Source organism: Mustela nigripes, chromosome 5 (genome assembly GCF_022355385.1).
Source record: "Mustela nigripes isolate SB6536 chromosome 5, MUSNIG.SB6536, whole genome shotgun sequence".
In the NCBI taxonomy this organism is placed as follows: domain Eukaryota; kingdom Metazoa; phylum Chordata; class Mammalia; order Carnivora; family Mustelidae; genus Mustela; species Mustela nigripes.
Window position 1 is genome coordinate 38,317,034 of NC_081561.1, and position 19,421 is coordinate 38,336,454.

Below are 19,421 nucleotides of genomic sequence, written 5' to 3' on the forward strand. Positions count from 1 at the left end.
TCTTATTCTCGAGAATATTTCACCCACTTTCTGGTTGATTCCTAAAACTTCATAGAGAAAGTTTGATTTATTTTTTGGGTTTTATCACCAGCTCAAATGCAAATGTTCCCGGGAGGTGTAACACTAATGTTTCATATTTATACAACTCTGGATAATCCTAAATTTGTTTTCATGTATTTTCTTGGATTTCAGGGTAATGTGATTTCAAAAGATGTTATCTTATTTGGTTGTTATAATAACTAAAGTGGGTATTATTATAGTCTTCATCTAACATGGAAAAATGGAGAGATTTTACCCTAAATCACAAAATAAGCAAATGGTAGAACCAAGTCTAAGAGTTGTTCCATTCTAATATATTCTTATGAATCATTTATTAGATATTTCCTGAGACCATCTTGAACGGGACAGAGAAAGAGAAGAGTGAAGGGCATGGAGTAGGGACAGGAGAAGATAGCACCCAAAGAGAAAGGGGTACAGAAAAAGGAAGAGGAAGACCCTGGGGGCTGATTCCTTACTTGTACCACCATCAGCCCAGGAATCTTGCTTTCTGGCACCAGGTTCTGAGGAATGACATCGCTTCTTTGGTGCTAAGTCTTAAGATTAACTTTGGTTTTAGGAGATGAGGACTCAGAGAGAATAAGCTCAGGGCAAGTCAGGTTTCAAGCGAATCCGGACATATTTCATTTATCTGGCCAATACGCAAAGACAAAATCAGGCAACACAAAGTGCCCTCATCCTTAAATAGACTTTTTCATCCACACTGAAAATTGTATCTACTGAGGTTTGTTTTTTTTTTGGATGATTAATATGTCAATGAATATACTAAACATTACAGGTTATAATATATATATATATATATATAGGTTATAATATATATTATATATATAATATATATATAGGTTAACATTCTTAGGTAAAGTTTACTCTGTAAAGACTCGAATAGAGAAAAACAGGAGAGGAGCAAAGCAGAAAGAAGAAAAATTTACATGAAGGTGATAATGTACGAAGCAGGCAAAATATCAACATTTTCGTTTCAGAAATGGTAGACCCTGGATGAAATCCAGGGAAACACAGATGAAAATAATAAGCAGGGACGCCTGGGTGGCTCAGCTGGTTAAGCGGCTGCCTTCGGCTCAGGTCATGATCCCAAAGTCCTGGGATCGAGTCCCACATCGGGCTCCTTGTTCAGCAGGGAGCCTGCTTCTCCCTCTGCCTCTGCCTGCCACTCTGTCTGCCTGTGATCGCTCTCTCTCCCTCTCTCTCTCTGATAAATAAATAAATAAAATCTTTAAAAAAAAAAAAGAAAATAATAAGCAGGTGGCAGAGAATGATAAAATGAAATAATGACAATAAATACAAATGTTAGATAAATACAAATGTTAGGCTTTGAAACTAATAAATGTGTGGCAGGGACATGTATTATTGCAATTTACTCTTCAACAACCTAGAGAAGTAAGCATTATCCTTATTTTACATATAACAAAATGTTAACTATCTTACTCAAGGTCACACACCTTGGTGGGTAAGAGCCAGATTCCAACCTAAGTCAGCCTGACCTCGTAGCTTTGATATTTTGACACTTTCCTTTATCTGCTTCACAGTGAGAGGGTGGCCAGATAGGAAAATAAGATGTCCATTATCTTAAAGCTGGTTTTAAGATTCAAGTAGGGAATTCAATGATAAAGGATCACAAATCCCTTAATGAGATACGGAATCAGTAAAGGCCAAGCAAAGACAGCTCTCCCGCGTAGCATAGACACACATCTTCAAAGATTTGGATGACAAGAAGAGATCAAGAGTAAAGTGGCCAAGTGGAAGAAGGGTAGGGAGAAGAGAGAGGAAGCACATACAGACACAAGAACTGTTAAAATCATGGAGGGCTTAGATTAGAGAGAGATCAGGAGAGGGAGATTTCTGAAGGAAGAAGGCAAGCAAGCAAGCAATGGTAATCATCTTAAGTAACTTTAGGAATTCAAGTAACACCAAATGAGGCCTAGTATTTATGCAATAGTAGAAGAAAAGGAGAAATAAGAAGAGTCATATTGGTGGGAAAAGACGAGCTGACCAAGAGAGTACTATTGCTTGGAGATGATGTTGATAGGCTGAAATTCTATGAGCGTGAAATTGCAGTGAGGAACAGTCATGGGAAAGTTGTCACACTTAGTAGAGAAAACCAAATACCCTTCAAAGAAGACTACAATAGTGCCATTGTATTTGTTGTGGAAGAGAGATTTGTGTATTAGAATTCTTGAAATCTGAAGCATTTAAGGGATCCAACAATACCCTGGTTTAAACATTCATCAAGGACATCTTTTGGGGACATCCTCGAATGAAAGCTGTACTTTTGTTAGAAGCCAGCAGCCACACGTTCATTCTTGGTGAGTCTCTGGAAATTCTGAGCCCCACTGGGAGCCATGTGATCCATCTTCTCCTGTTGGAGCCAGTCCCCGCCCCCGACAGTGGCATATACCTACACCATCCTTTGAAAGATCAATAGCTCCTTAGTGTCTCAATCTAAGATATTGCCAGCATCCCTGGTTCAGAAGTTCAGAAGCAGTGCGAGCAACAGGTGAGGAATTGCAGCAAAAGCAGCTTCTGGATCTTGAATGAGAATTTTTCACATCTGCCACTTTGGACATTTTTCAAACTCATTCCTCTGTGTTTTCCAGGAAGCGCTCACTTGAGCTGGGCTTGTCTCTTCTGGCCTGCATACTGAGCTGTGTAATTGAGGGAACTCAAGCATAGGCAGTTTATGGTTGTATGAATAAGCAAAATACTCAATATGTGACCTGATTGTTTTCCAAAATTGCACAGTCCCTGGTTTTCCTTGTCATTTTGGAACAGGAGTGGGAGGATGAGACTGTGACAGTGAATGCATTCAATGGGTATAATTAACCCATTTCATAAAAGCAGATTTTCTAAATTATGCTATGAAGCTCATACGTTTTTTTAACACTTTATTTTCCAAGGGAGACAAAAATCATTTTCAAAAGAGCTTATTTTTTTTTTTTCCTGACACCATGAAACAAATCAATCTAATTGGTATAAAGCCCACTGCATTACTGATAGCGTGGGACATTTTTGACTGATTTCCATGGCACGATGGTTAGAAAAATAATGATTCCTCCCCCAACACTGCTATTCTGCTTAACCATCCATAAAATGTTTCATACTTATCTCTCCCCAGTATGTCCTGCAAAAGGAAAAATATCATTTGTCAGCTCCCTGCAGTACAAGGAGCAGCAGGAATCTCAAGAGTGGCTTGCCACCCCACAGAAACAACATCACTGACCCCGCACAAGGTGACAAAAACCACAGGGGTTTGAAAATTAGTAAGAACGGAGGTGTGCGAGACAAATTACTTGTGGCATCCGGTGGCATCCCCCAAAGCTTACCACCAGCAAAAACCATACCTGGAGAATGAGTGTGCCTCCACTCCCTCGTGTGACCTCAGGAATCAAATCGGGAGGAAAGCTGACTTACGCAGCCTGCACCTATCAGTGCTCTGAGTTTTCGTTTATGTAATTAAGTGATAACATTCACTCTCTTTAAAAGCATTGGTTAGAAAAAAAATAAAATAAAATAAAAGCATTGGTTAGGATGACAACCACCTCTGCCTGTGTGGTTTCCAAGGCAAACTGCTGGGACTTAAGATAGCCAGGCTGATGGCACTGCCTTATATGCTGCCAAGTTACACAGAGGCCAAGAACTGCAAAATCTGAATAGTTGGGGACATTCTGGACAGTTCTGGGAAACAGCAAAACGAACAATCTGTAGGTTTTACTTTGGCGTGATTATTTTCTCTATGTCAACTCAATCGTGTGACATCAAGGTTTCTCTACGATCTCTAGGTTTTAAGAATGATACATCTGCAGCTGATGATTTTGGCTCAACTGAACCCCAAGGTTATAAAAGGCACATTCAGTGAAGTTCTAGAAAAAAAAAATACTTAATGATTTTATGTTTAAAACACTTAGTTCCCCATAAAGGATTACAGGCAAAGAGAAGATGCTGACACTCAAGGCCAGCGAAATTATTGGTGATATTACCCTGACGTTAACCCAGCCCAGAGGATGGTTTTCCTATTTCTTAAAGTAATTTGGAGTATTTTAAGCACTTTGAAAAGCATAGAGAAGAAAACGATAAATTCTCATGAATCCATAATCCAATGTTGTCAGATCCTAACCACTGGCTATATTTGCTTCGGATTTCTTTGTTTTTTTTAATGAAATTACAGATAGAGCTGGAGCCCCTTCCAATCCTATTTTGTACCATATTTCCTCCCATGTTTCCATTCCACTGCTGAAAACTTGTTTTTTTCTCCAGTCACCTTTGAGCTGAACAGTTTTCTACTAGGTAATGGCTGAGCAGAGAAAACCGACTGCATGGAGTTCAGTGAGACCCTACTTCCCTAGATCTTCCCTAGGTCTTCTTCCCTAGAAGGCCTAGAGCCTTGTTCTTGTTAAACCAGAGATAATCTTTTCTTGCCTACCTGACAAAGTCATACAGAGGTCAAATTAAATACTGTATGGAAATACTTTTTGGAAATGATCTCATCAAACACAAACTGTAAGATTATTTTGGAAACAAGTCTCCCTTTCTGAATATCTCTCAAAGGCCAGTCAGGTTCATTAAAACCTTAATGTCTATCCACCACAAAGAAATAGTGCTTAATCCATGCTCTGGCCCAACTAATAGCAAATTTAATGATCAGATATCCTTGATATCAAATATCTTGTTCCATGACCGCGATACACAATGCCTGTCAATTCAGAAGTCCTAATAGTTGGTTTCAATAACATAATCCAAGATGAAGAGTCGGTGGCTCTAAGAAGATAAAATCCTTTTCCTCCAGATTATGGCTGTTATTAGCAAAAAACTTAGCAAGTCCGAAAGTGGCGAATAATGTCCTCCTGCTGCTGTTCACAGAGACAGAAAAAGAGAAGTAATTGGGGGAATTGAACCCAAGTGCTAGTTTTCAAATTCTCAACCTGAAACCCCCAGCTGCTTCACATGCAAGTCTATGCATTCTGTGGCCACACAAGGTGACCGTGGAATTTCAGCAATGTGGCAACAGCTGTTTTGTCTAGGACCATGACCTGAGTGGGGGGAACAAGTGGTAATAAAAATGATTAACTGGCCATGTCTGTCTCCATTTTATAGGTCTTATGTGTCTTTATTTTTAAATCTGAGGAAGTCATCTTATTTTTATTAAGAAGGGAAATTACTATTCCCAATGACTGAAATAAATGGTTAGGTTCATTTTCTCTGAGGAGATTATCATTATAGTACATGGCCTTTAGTCATTTAATAGACCAAAGAGACTGAGGGTTTTTTGCTGAAAGAAAAACTGAGAAACATGATAAAGCCCTGATCAGTTCAAGGTTTCTAAAAGGGATGTTAAGAATGAGAACTGGATTCCCATTTAGACATGAAGAACCTCAAAATGTATATAGTTACATTCAGGGTGCTTTAACCAGAAATTAAATGTTAAAAATCAGATATTCCTTGTCATCCACTTTATTCAGTAGTCCAAAATGAATTTGGGGTACTAATTTGTTTTAGAGGTGGGCCTTGCTTTACGCTGAAAACAATAACTTTGCACCCTGAATTCTCAGTTCATAGCCAATAAAGCTGGAAATGGAAGATCTAAATGCATGGATAATAGGATATGGCACAGAAATCCATTAGGTCTATGGTATTTTGAGAGCATATAATCTCCATTGCTATGATTAATCATATGACCCAACCCATGAACTACCAGAAAGGAGGCATCTTTTTTTTCTGCCCCCCCCCTTTTCTCTCCTAGGTCCTTTATGCTTATTAGATACATCAAGCTCATTCCCACCTCAGGTCATTTGCACATCCTGGTCTCTCTGGTTGGAAAGATCTTGCTCTGACCCTCATGGGCTGGCTCCTTCTCAAGTAATGTCATCTAAATGCTCAAAGATGCCACCTGGACCATTTCAATTAGAGTAACAGCTCTTCCAAATCCCTCTTACATTGCCCAGTTAGTTCCCCTGTATCACCTCCTACTAAACTGAAATTGTTTTGCTATCTATCGAATTTCTTACTAACCACTGCTATCCTCAACACACAACTGAGTGTAAGTTATTTAAGGAAGAGACCTTGTCTATATAGCCTGTTTGTCGCTATGCATTTCTTTGAAATTACTGTATGCTCAATGTTTGTGATAGTGACTCACACATGATAGATGCTCAGTAACTATTTGTTGAATAAATGAATTCAATATTATACCCTAGATTACTCTTTTAGCTGTGTATAAGGCAGTACAAACATAACTTTCAAACTGTGCAATGACTCACGCTTTCAAGGTAAAAGAAGTTCTTTTACACCCAGGTTAAAACAAAAACGGAAATAACACGGTTCTATTTGTTTTAAATCATATTGTGGTTTTAGAAAAGAAGCATAAATTGCACTGGAGTCAGCTCCTACAAAACGATCACTGTAGTGTTTTATCAGCATTTTACAATAGATGGGCATTTTAGATATCCATGAGCTAAGGGTTTGCACTTCAACAGTATATCAAATTCATATTGAAAGTGACTGTGGATGAAATAGCATTTGTATTTAAAGGATAGGATAAGCATAAAATGCAAAAAACACCCCTGAAAACAATTTTGAAAATCATGTAGCTTTATAATTAATCCTCAGACACAGAATATATCCATATCTTGGACATCCTCCAAAGGCTACGAAATTTGTTTAGAGCTTGCCCAGTGGAAACAGTAGAGGGAGCTGCTGCCCCACGTTACAAATGCCTTGAAATTCCTGTTTTCAACATAAATTGCCAGGCACTGAAATGTGACACATTTGAGCCCACTGCTCAATTCTCATACTGCAATAATGAAACAATGCACAAAAACAATGCTGGGGGAAAAAAAAAAGAAAGGGAATCAAGAGCCCTGCCTGTAACAGAAAGAAATAATAACATATTTTAAAATTAATATGGTTTTTAATAAACACTTCTATAGTGATGATGGATGAGAAGTAAAGTTAATGTCAAATGGGTGGGCTGATACATACTTCCTTTAATGGCTCATTAGTTAAATTCTCCTGCTTTCCCTCCTGCTCCGCCTCATTTCCAGCTGCCTTCCTCTCTTTTCTAAAGGAACTAAAAACCAGAACACTTTGAAATAAACTAAGGCATTTCAAGTCTTGAGATTTTCCAGGTCTCATTATCATAACACAAGGCCACGATTTTCCATTGCTTATGCTATGCAGATAACTGGAAGGTTTTAAAGAAAAAGAGAAATTTTTATTAGAGTGTGAGGGATAGTAATTGAGACTTACAGAACATCACAACTAATAAAATGCAACAGCTCAGATCGTGGATGAACAAGTCCCACAAGCCAGGAAGAGGCTGTAAATCAGAAGACGGAAAAACACCACTGAATACTCAGACCCCATTATTATTACCTGACTGTGAGTAACCTTCCTCTCTCTTCATGAGTAGATTTACATATGTAGACTAAGCTTTCCATATTTATGTAGAGTTCGTGATTTTCCACTTTAGCAAGTCATCGGAAGACATTCACATTTTTGTTAACAGGATTTGGGGAACTTTATAAAAAGGAGATTGAAGACAATCTCTTCTATCTACAATACTCTGGGTGGATGGATGGTCAGAGTAATAGGAATGGATCTCAGCTACACTTCCACAGAGCTTCACATTTACAAGAAAGATCTTCTCACACATGGCTTTGATTCCTCCCAGCAACTGTGAGAATCTGATGGAGGCAGGTACTATCATTTCAAACTTACAGAAAAGGAAACTGAGCCATGGAAATGCCAAGTGAACTGCCTGAGGACATACTAGTGAGGAGGACCTCACAATCTTCTTCCATCATCCCGCTGTCCTGAGACACTGCAGTGCTATGGATCTCATGAGAAAATCAGACCACGTTCAGTGTCTAATGTTTAAATAAGGCTGATTCAAGTGAAATTACAAACTAGAAGCTTGCCTTTCCCATCTGGGAGGGATCTGGTGAAATAAAGGTGGGTTTAGAGATCAGCTCCTGGGTTTCACTTCTTGTTCCCCCACTTACACTTAGACACAAGTGTAAGTGGGGGAACCTTTATCCTATTATAAGCAACCTTTTATAAACCTATTATAAAATGGGACCGCTTCTACATCTCACCACAGTGGTGAGGATTGCATAAGGCACTGGCCGTGGAGCGCCTCATACAGAGCAAGTATTCTAATAAACTCTTCTGATCCATCCCTTTCTTTTGAACCTGTTTCCTCAGGAGTTAGTATTATTTCCTTCCCTGGGAAGATACTTAATGTTCTCATGCTTCTCTGAAAAACTGCTCTCCAGCCTCGTGTATTTGCAGGTCATATCAGTCTAAGATATCTCTACATAATGGTTTCCCACCAATGAAGAGTTAGTCATTCAAAACAAGATGGCGGAAGTTATTTGGGAGAATTTGAGAACTTTTTCCTTTGTATAGGTAGTATAGGCTCTGCCTGTTAACAGGAAATTGGACTAATATTTTATTAAAAAATATGTTTACTGGGGCGCCTGGGTGGCTCCGTGTGTTAAAGCCTCTGCCTTCAGCTCAGGTTGTGATCCCAGGGTCCTGGGATCAAGCCCCGAATCAGGCTCCCTGCTCAGCAGGGAACCTGCTTCCCCTTCTCTCTGCCTGACTCTCTGACTACTTGTGATCTCTGCCTGTCAAATAAATAAATAAATAAAAATCTTTGAAAAAAAATGTTTATCATAAAAGGTTGTGGCTAGCTCTGTTAACCAGTTTAATTGCTCCTTAACTACAAGTATTTTGATTAGGAATAATCTTATTTCAAAGAGGATTCATGTATGTAAATTTCAACTGAATCTTCCTCAGAGTAAAAATTGCTATTAAATATGGGGAAATAGGGGTGCCTGGATGGCTCAGTTGGTTAAGCATCTGATTCTTCAGTTTTGTGCAGGTCATGATCTCAGAGTTATAAGATCAAGCCCCGCATTAGGCTCCACACCCAACGCAGAGTCTGCTTGAGATTCTCTCTCTCCCTCTCCCTCTGCCAGTCCTCTCTCTCTCTCTCTCCCACTAAGTAAATAAAATCCTTTAAAAAGTAAATATGGAAACTAAATTGGAGCAATATATATGACTTTGATGAAACACTAATTCAAAAAGACATAATTCATAAAGACAATTTAGTAATAGCAGTTCAGCTTTTAGTAAATATTGCATTATTAGAATTTTTTCCCTCTAAGAAATATGCTCTCTAAGGGGAAAAAAAGGTTGTCTTTTAAATACTAAGAGGGAAGTAGTGGGAAATTACTCTTTGTAAAAAATGTACCTTTTTGGAACAAATGTTTAAGAGTGAGAAAATACAAATTTAATTTCAGAACAAAAAATCGCAAGTAGAAGGATCGATTAAAGTGTTTTAATTATTTGAGTTGCTTCAGGCCATTAGAGATTTCTTTCAGTTCTATTTTTAAAAATCTTCATTGATGTTCTTTTAAATAACAACACTACCTTTGATTTAGGGAACATCCCTGAAACCCCAAAAGGAATAATATTTTCTTGAAGAAACTGAGCAAAGTATCAAAGTATGCCTGTTATCAAAGAATTCATCTCGGTGCTTTTTAGACAATCACACTAATCAGAATAGAGTTTTTTCTCCCTAATTTTTCTAAAAGCTAATTGCTCAAACATATATCCTAAAATTATATACTATTCACTTACTTGAGGGATATTACATATTATTTGATTACTGTTTGATAAGAGAAATAAAATTAATATTTTAAAATTAATTCATACTATTGTAAGAAATTCCAACAAGTGCTTTAGGAATCTCACAGGCAAGCCACTAGGGTGAGTCGTACACCATCTCTAAATCTGGATTAGGAAGATTTTTCACCTTGACCAACCTTTCCTTCTCTCTCTTGTTACCTTCCTTCCTCCTGTGAAGTAGGGCTCCTTTCACACAGGGTACAATGTTGAAAAAGACAAACAAGCGAAAAACAACATTTTGATCTAAATATGTCCATAAACAAATCCGGATATCTCTGAAGCTACATATAAATCGTCATAAAATACAAATAGCTCCATGGGACATCCGAAAGAGATAAAAAATTGCTCTACTGATAATTTAAAAAGTAGTAACTACTACGATAGCCAACAACTACTACGCTCGACGATCCAACTCCACCATGGCCATCACTAGAGGGACGAATCAATGAATTCATCTCGGTGCTTTTTAGACAATCACACTAATCAGAATAGAGTTTTTTCTCCCTAATTTTTCTAAAAGCTAATTGCTCAAACATATATCCTAAAATTATATACTAATTTTATGCTAATTATACTAATTATATACTAATTTTCTCAATGGCCATGAGACTCCCTATGTAGAACTCTCCTCGAATTTTGGTAGCTTAACCTGAGATGCAGGGCTTCATATGAGGTTCACAAGGACCCTGGCAGGGCTCAACATGTTAATGCTGGTCTCGAGCTTTTTGTCCCAGAACTGCGTGGGCTGCCTGCCCTTCCCTACTCCCCAGGGCCACAGTGCTCTGCATTTGCTCAGGCTGCTTTCCCCTGTCGGTGATACTCAGTTTGCTCTCTCCTCCCCCTCTATTTGTTTTACTGGACAGCTCCTTTCAACTCTTTTTTCAACAGTTTTATTGAGGTATAATTGATGTGCAAACAACTGAACATGTGTAATGTGTACAATTTGATGAGTTTGGACGTACGAAAACATCTGTGATACTCTCGTCACAATCTAGGTAATTGACATATGCAACATTTCCCGGAGTTTCCTTGAGCCCCTTAGGTGTTTATTTTTGTTTTGTGTTGTGATGAGAACACCTAACTGAGATCTATACTCTTCACAAACTTCAAAATGCACGATATTGTGCATGATACTCTACAGGCACAATGTGGTATGGCAGATCTCTAGAAGGTCTTCATCTTGCATCACTGAAATTTTAGATCCATTGAATAACAACTCCTATTTCCCCTATCTCGCAGCAGGCAACCACTATTGTGTTCTCTGCTTCTCCGGGTTTGACTATTTTAGAGATCTTAGATGAATGGAATCAAGTAGTCTTTGCCCTTCTATGACTGGCTTTTTTCACTTAGCATAATGTCCTCTAGGTTCATTCAAGTTGTTGTAACTGGCAGGAATTCCTTCTTTTTTTTTTTTTTTTAACGCTCTGTTTTTACGCTTCAGTTGTCAATTCCTGAAGGAAACCATCTCGACCACTATCTTTTCTAATTCTCTCCCTCTCCCTTTGTTCATATTTCTGTAAACTAAACTTGAATCCCCAGAGGGCAAGGATAATACCTTACTGATTTTTGTAAGCCCCACTCCTAACAGAGTACTAGATACATGGTAGGCCTTAAATAAATGTTTGTCAAATTGCTTAACAATGTAAATTAGGAGCAGGTTGATGTTTTTACCAGCTCATTTTCTTAAGATAGGAATTAATATGATCTTAAAAGGACTGCTTTCAAAGAACTCTGTTTATTTCTACCCATGTGAGAAACAAGAGTCCTCTTGCTAAAATACACGATGTTCAGAAAAATTAAACAAGAAGATAGCATAGAAAAACACAGGGAGCCTGTTAGTTGGCTTTCACTTCCAATGCTGCCCTTGGCTAAGTCCTGTAAGTATGAGTAGGTGCCTTCCAAGAGTTTTTGCAGCATGCAGGTATACAGGTCGCCCGTTCAACCCGTCATCTGAACAACTGCAAAAAAATCCAGAGCAGGATGAAAACCGCACCCCAATATAAAGTTTTGATAATACTTGTATTTGAGAAAAGATATTTTAGTCACCTGGAGGAGTTAGCCCAGAATCAAATAGATGAAGAATTTCCATAAGCCACGATTCTTAAACAGAAAATGAGCTATTTAAGATATTTTCTTTTAAAACAAAAGCTGACCTATGAATTAAAACCCTTTTTTTCTCATAGATTTTTCCCCCTTATTTTTGTAGTTGGTTCTTTCACAATATTTTATAATAATCGGTATATTGTTATATTACAGAAGATAACAAAACCCACTATTCTTTTAAGTACTGTGTACCCAGGATTTAACAAACACTGTATCAGACCCACAGCTGAGTTGAAATTCTAAATCCAGTACTTGAAATAAAATAAGTACCTCTCTTCCCCAAATGCCCTGGCAATAAACTAGAACCGGTGGAATTGAATATTATAAATTCCTTCATAGAGTCGCATTCTTCTTAATCTTCTAAATTCTTCAGTAAACTCCATTGATTTATAGCTGAGAACTCATTCCAGGACTCGGAGTAATCTTCTTTCCTAGACATTTGGCAGGCTTGTCACAAAAGCCTTCATCATTCAAATTCCTCCTTTGAGACAACAATTATCCAGTTTTAAAAGCAGTATCATATGTTTAGAAAGTATATGAAGGTCTAATCTTGCCTGTTCGCATTCACCAGCTTTTCTTCTTTATAGCAGAAGACAATTGTTGCAAATCTTATAACACATTCTCTGTTTTGCTAGAAAATTTGGAATAAAAATCAACAAAGCTAATTCCTGTAAAGAATGGCTTCCAGGCTCCCGAGTTATGCCTCTTTTTTCTCCACTTGCTTTTATAATCACTATCCATTGACACCAGTACATTGATAATAGAACAATCCACTTGAATGGTGAAAGTGGATGGAATGAAATCAATGACAGGAGAGCAACCTTGTTCATTTTTCAGATACCCACCCATGACCACATCCTAAGAAAATCCCAAGGTTCTAGGTCTGGAGCCCTCTAGTGGTGGTGAGTGGTGGTTCTGGTCTTTAAAAAGCCACTTTCTGGGGGCGCCTGGGTGGCTCAGTGGGTTAAGCCGCTGCCTTCGGCTCAGGTCATGATCTCAGGGTCCTGGGATCGAATCCCGCATCTGGCTCTCTGCTCAGCAGGGAGCCTGCTTCCTTCTCTCTCTCTCTGCCTGCCTCTCAGTGTACTTGTAATTTCTCTCTGTCAAATAAATAAATAAAATCTTAAAAAAAAAAAAAAGCCACTTTCTGGTTTTCATCTTTTTTTCTTTTTAAGATTTTATTTATTTGTTTGATAGAGAGAGACACAGCGAGAGAGGAAACATAAGCAGGGGGAGCGGGAGAGGGAGAAGCAGGCTTCCCGCTGAAAAGGGAGCCTGATGGCAGGGCTTGATCCCAGGACCCTGGGATCATGACCTGAGCCAAAGGCAGATGTTTAACAACTGAGCAACCCAGGTACCCTTCTGGTTTTCATTTTCTTATCTACAGAATATATTCATTTGTATACTAATTCATTAAATAATTAACAATCACATGCTACAGGACAGAAACTGTGCTAGGCAATGGTGTTAAAACAGAGGTTCAAAAAAATTGCAGTGCACCAGGCCGACCTAGAAAGAAAGCAACAGTATGAAGCACTGTGCCATGTGCTACCTCAGTGCAGGAGGTACAGGAGTGCAAGGATTGTTGGCGAAGACGCCTCACGCACTGAGAGCACTGACAAGGGCTCTGCAGGAAAGCTGAGGCTGAGATGAGTCCTGAAGACAGAGGAAGCTTACTGAAGCCTCCAGATGTGCAAAGCATGGCATTTTTGAGATAGTAAGTGAGGATGACACTACAGGTTACAAGCAAAGGAAGGGCATAGAGGACGATGGGCAAAGAAACATCGAGGGCCAACTAAGAAGGGCCCAGAATGACACACAGAAGATGTAGAATCCAGATATAGAAGGAGAGAGAAGCTATTAGAATTTCAAGCCAAAGGATCACACAGTCTGAATTATCATTGGGAGATATTACTCCACTCGCAGAAGGTAGAGGCAATGAGACCCTCTCTGAGACAGCTACTAAAATACGGATACAAACAGACAAGGGCCCAAACAAAGTCAATGGCAATGAGGAAAGAGAGGAGGAGATGGATTCGTGAGCTATCCAGATGTAGAAAGGACATGATTTAGGAGCTGTCTGGGAATGGACGATGAGGGGGAGAAAAAAAAATCTAGAATTATTTCTGGAGTATAGTTTGGGAACATGCTACTTTTGTAATGTGTAGGAGACCTATAAGTGAAGACAGCGAGCAGGCAGTGGGAATGTACGAGCCTGGAACACAGGAGGAATGTCAGGGTTGAAATAAAAAAACTGGAAATGTTTAATGCACGCAACATACAGATAGGAGAGGAGGGAACACTGTTAATGGAGACAAAAAAGGATGGCCCCAGAGGTAGAAGGAAAAAAACCACATCAATGTCACTACACCAAGAGAACTAGGAGTTTCAAGGAGAGAGCAGGCACCCCTGTAAATTCCTATATAGCAGTGAAATCAAATGAAGAGTGATCAGACCCAGGGAATCTCACACCTCAGAGATTACTGGTCACCAAAGAGAGAAAAGTGCCATTAAGGTAGCCTGGACACAAATCAGAGTCTGATGGGCTGAAGGATTGGAAGAACCACAAGAAAAGGAATACATTTTCTAGAGGCTTGGGGTAAAGAAAAATATGAGCGAATTGGCTTGAAGTTCTTTACAGCTCTTTCCAGCAACAGCATTCTACAAAATTCTGCTAACGAACAGTTATATCAAGAAAATTGGTCATGCTTCTCCAGATATCTAAGATATCTAACTTGCTACCAGCCTGGACATTAGGAAACTGAGGAGAAGGAGCCAGGTGGGTTCAGATCAGGATTCATCTACTTGGAGACTTGGCTTTAGGGCGCTCATGTAGGCAGTGCAGTGGCTCCTGTCTACGTAAGAAAGAGGTGGATACGGTGTGCAGACAGCTACTAGCCTCCCTTACCTCGTTGTTTGTGTGGTAGTGGGAGGTGTAGGGAGTATAACCATTTTGTTTTATTTTTTTAATAATTTATTTAATTATTTGAGAGAGAATGAGATCAAGCGAGTGGGTGGAGAAACGAGTGGGTGGAGAGGGGGCGGGAAAGTGAATCTCAAGCAGACTCCATGACCAGCACAAAGCCCAACAGGGGGTTTGATCTCATAACCCCGAGATCACGATCTGAATTGAAACCAAGAGTCCAGTGCTTAACCGACTGAGCCACCCAGGCATCCCAGGTTATAACCATTTTAAACAGTAGAAAAGATCGAAATTAGCTACAGGGGGGAAAATAATCCATAGATAAATAAATACACAGGAAGAATGCGGTCTCTCCTAAAGGACAGTCATCATGCTGTTTACTCACAGGTGGTCCTGGGGGACCCGGTTTTCCTGGAGGACCTGTTTTTCCTCGTCTTCCCTGGAAACAAAAGAGAAACAGACCATAAATACTGTGATGCCTTTTTCTGCTTTTAGATGAGACAATATTAAACGGCAATTTTAAAGATAGCAAAAATTAAAAAATAATTTCAAGCCCACCTGACCTTTAAACACCAATGAAATCTAAAACCCACAGGCCAAATTTTAATGACCAGCAGGAGAAAGATAGTGCCTGCAAGGAATGAACGTTAACTTAGAGGCAGTCCTTTAAATGCTGTCTACCTCGGTACTGTAGTCAAGTAACATAAAGCATCTGAAAGATGGTCTAAGATTGGCATTTTATCTGACGAGTCTATGGTTTTGGATGCAATAAAACCTGCATTTGTCATCTTAAATTGGTGTTTCTTGAAGAACGGTCTGAATAATTTCATAGGAGTAACCTGAGGGTAGGATTGGGTGTTACAAATGCACGATCTGAAGCTTCATCCTCGACTTACTGGTTTAGAATCTCTGGGCAAGGAATTCATGAATCTGCACTTTAAAACCATCTCAGGTCACTCTTATGCTCACTAGAGTGTGAAAAGCACTACCCGAAGCCATACCGTAATCCTGTGTATAGTATAAAGCACATCAACTAGCTCTTTTCATCCCTATGGATGGTAAAGCTATTTTTTAAGTAAACTAAAATGAATATCCCTTGCTGATCCATCTTCACCATGGCATTGAATGTTAACTTTCCCAAGCTGACCACTAGCTAAATTTCAATCGCAAGAGTTAGAAAAGTAAGATCGTGCTAACATCTCTAGGTGACTGTGTACCTAATATCATTTAAAGGGCAGTTAGTTATTTTTTATAAACTCCCTTTTTAAATTTCTCTCCTTTTCTAATAGAAGGATGTAAGCGTAGGTATTGAAAGCATATATTTTGAATGAGAAGCATTTCTGAGCGTGTTTTATTTTTATTTTTATTTTAGAGAAAGCATGGGAACTGGGGTGTGGGGGTGCAGAGGGAGGAGAGAGAATCCAAAGGTGGGGCCTGGAGTCTGATGCAGGTCTTGGTCGCAGGACCCTGAGATCATGACCTGAGCTGAAATCAAGAGTTAGATGCTTAACCAGTCGAGCCACCCAGGTACCCCTCCGTGCATGTTTTTAAAATATGGTCACTGTACTTCACTGTTACTAATTATTTTATTATCATATTGGTAGTATAGTAATACACATTAAGACTTGTTGCTACTGACAAAGTATTGCGTTAATCTTTCAACATTTTTGGGGGGGAGAACTGTAAACATAAACACAGAAAGGCCCATCTCATTCACTAATTTTCTTGCTCTGAAAGTGTCAGGCAAAGTCACTTCCTCTTTCTGGTTTTTTTCTAGGCTGGGAGTGAGGTAGGAAGTCCAATGTCAGTTAAAGGAGTGGAGTAAAACTGGGGAGATAAGTAAGCACATACCACACTATGATCGGATGGGAAATGCTTGCACTGTTGCTGAAGGTACATTAGGTGCACACCATCAACAATTCATACAAAAACAGCAGTTGTTTTTATAAACAATCCTAGCTCACATCCACGAACAAATTTTTAAAACCTTTATTAAAAACAGAAATATAATTAGTGGTCTTTTCATGTATTTCCTGTTGCAGAGATCTAAACCTGGGAGTTCCTTTGGGGAGCTGTAACTGGAATGAATATATAATTTAATAGTCTGTATACTTAATAAAGGTTATACCCGTGTACATCATTTTCTGGTCTTGTAGTTTACACATTCTGAAAATCAATATATTGGGTCTTTTAGTAAATGTAAGTCAATTAGACCCTGAGGACTAATCAATGATAAAAAGTTTACTTACAAAGTGGAAGCACTGTAATTTATTTAGTCACAGGAGCACAAAGAAACAAAATCAATGGCATCGAAGTGGGTGATAGGTTCTTTCTTTTAGGTTGAGGTAAGTTAAACCATGGGATCAACTTCTGTGGGCATTCTCCTTTCTTTAAAGGCGACGTGTGTATTGATCTGGGCAGGAAGTAGGGAAAATGAGGCTGACTATTGATCAACTTTTCTCACAGAGTGAATGGTTAAGGCAAACTAAATGTCCGATATTGTAACATACCCTTGTCGTATTTTAGGAGGTGGAAGTACAAACATTCACAATTCAGTACGGTGGGGGCAAGCATCCAAATTCTTGCTTATCACTGGTGATTTAAGCGATCACTTAAGTCAACCTTGCAACCGTTGGAGTGCACCGATGTGTATGCTGGAGGAGCGCTGGGGAATGCTGCCTTTGTTCACGTGTCCTTGCTAAGGGTGGATACGCAGGTAAAGTATTTCTTAAGGCCGTTAATTTACTGGAACATACTGTGTGCCGCAGATAACTTCAGATGGCATGTATTTCAGTTTAAATGTGGTTTGGAGGCTTGAGTTCCTAGTTACTCCCTAATCCTGATTGGAATTCTTTTTAATGATTTTCTTTACAAAGAGACACAGTATACATTTATTTATTTATTTATTTATTTATTTATTTATTTATTGGCCATACAGCCCAAAATTTCAGACTTAGGAATTTAGCTTAAGTCTTAAGTTTCAGTGATCTAGGAAGGGGGCTCCGACAGGACAAGGCAGGAGGGTAAACGGATGAGAAACAGGCTGGAAGCTCCAGAGGATGGTGTCTGGGAGTGGTCCGGAACTACTGGAGTGACAGAAATTCTGGGCCTACTCCCGGGTATCATCTTTCTTCTCTCCAAGGAGCCCCAGGAATTCAATCCTTTTTCTTCTTTCCTGCCATTCAAGTCCTCCTCCAGCTGCACTGAACAGTCTCCCCTTCTCCTGTTCCTCCAAAAGATCGTTTGCTTTTCCATGTCAAAGCATTCAGGAAAGGCAAAAGCCTCCCCTAAGAGATAATGTAGATTTTTGGTAGAGTGAATTTTATTACTCAAGCCAGGACAGTTCAACTCATATTTTATATTAATTAATGTTACTTGTTACTTATACATGTATCACTAATAACATATGCCAAGACAGCAGGCCTAAGCCACAACTCTCTTCCTAGGACTAAAATCAGATTCCTTCAGTTTTTCTGAGGAAAGTGTATTCCATGAATCTCTGTTCTTTTCTTTACAGGGCTCTAGGGAACTGTGTGGGGACGCCGGGGCCGGGGCGAGGGCTGTTGCTGGTGGAGGCGAAGTGATGCGAGACATAGCTGTCTCACGTTTGTTCCCACGTCTGCCTCCTTCTATTTCAGTGTCTTCCCTGCAATGCTTGCTCAAGACCCGCTGTAAAGTGAGACAAAAAGTAGGGACTTGGATGAGTGTGGGGATGAAAATCCTGGCAGACAAAGATAAATGCTGAGCTGGGGTGACCTTCCTGGTTAGGATGCCTGCTCCCAGGTGGCCATTTGTTCATAAGCAATTGTGATAAATTGGAGCCTGGCTGATGGGACCTACTGTTCCAGCATAATCACAATTTGGCTAATCCACCCCTTTTCTGAAAATGGGAGTATGAAGCATAGAACAGATTCACCATACGAGGTTGCCCTGGAAACCTCAAAGTGCCCAACATGTAAATTTCCTGTTTGGAAGTAGTGTAAAGATTAATAGACAGCAGTTTAGATATTTGTCTAATGATTTAAGCCCAGCGGTGCTCAGACCTGATTGTGTGTTAGCATCATCAGGAGGGCTAGTTAAAACAGATCAGTGTATGTAGAGGAAAAGGGAACCCTTGTGCACGGTTGGTGGAAAGGCAAACTGGTGCAGCCAGTTTGGAGGTTGGAGGTTCCTCCAAAAAGTAAAAATAGAACTACCATACTGATTCTACTCTATTTGCTAAGGAAAAAGAAAACACTAATTTGGAGAGATATATGCACCCCTATATTTCTTGTAGCATTACCCACAATAGCCAAGATATGGAAGCAACCTAAGTGTCCGTCAGTAGATGAACAAAGAAGATATTACACACACACACACACACACACACACACACACACACACTGAACTATTGCTCCACCATAAAAAAAGAATGAAATCTTGCCATGTGTCATAACACGGACAGACCGAGAGGTTATTATGCTAAATGACATAAGTCAGATCAGACAGAGAAAGACAGATACCACAAGATTTCACTTATATGTGGAATCTAAAAAAAAACAAAACAAATGAACAAACAAAACAAAATAAAACAGGAAACCTACTCTGAAATACAGAGAACAAACTGGTGGTTGCAAACAGCGAGGAGGGTGTG

The 19,421-nt window shown here is 39.3% G+C and overlaps 1 protein-coding gene across 1 annotated transcript in view; it reads right to left on the bottom strand.

The window, feature by feature from the left end:
- COL19A1 (collagen type XIX alpha 1 chain) overlaps positions 1-19,421 on the bottom strand; it is a 308,387-nt gene that overhangs the window by 88,049 nt on the left and 200,917 nt on the right. Inside the window, exon 15 of the mRNA XM_059399023.1 lies at positions 15,174-15,227. Within this exon, the coding sequence (XP_059255006.1) occupies positions 15,174-15,227 (54 nt within the window). The remainder of the gene's footprint in view (positions 1-15,173; positions 15,228-19,421) is intronic.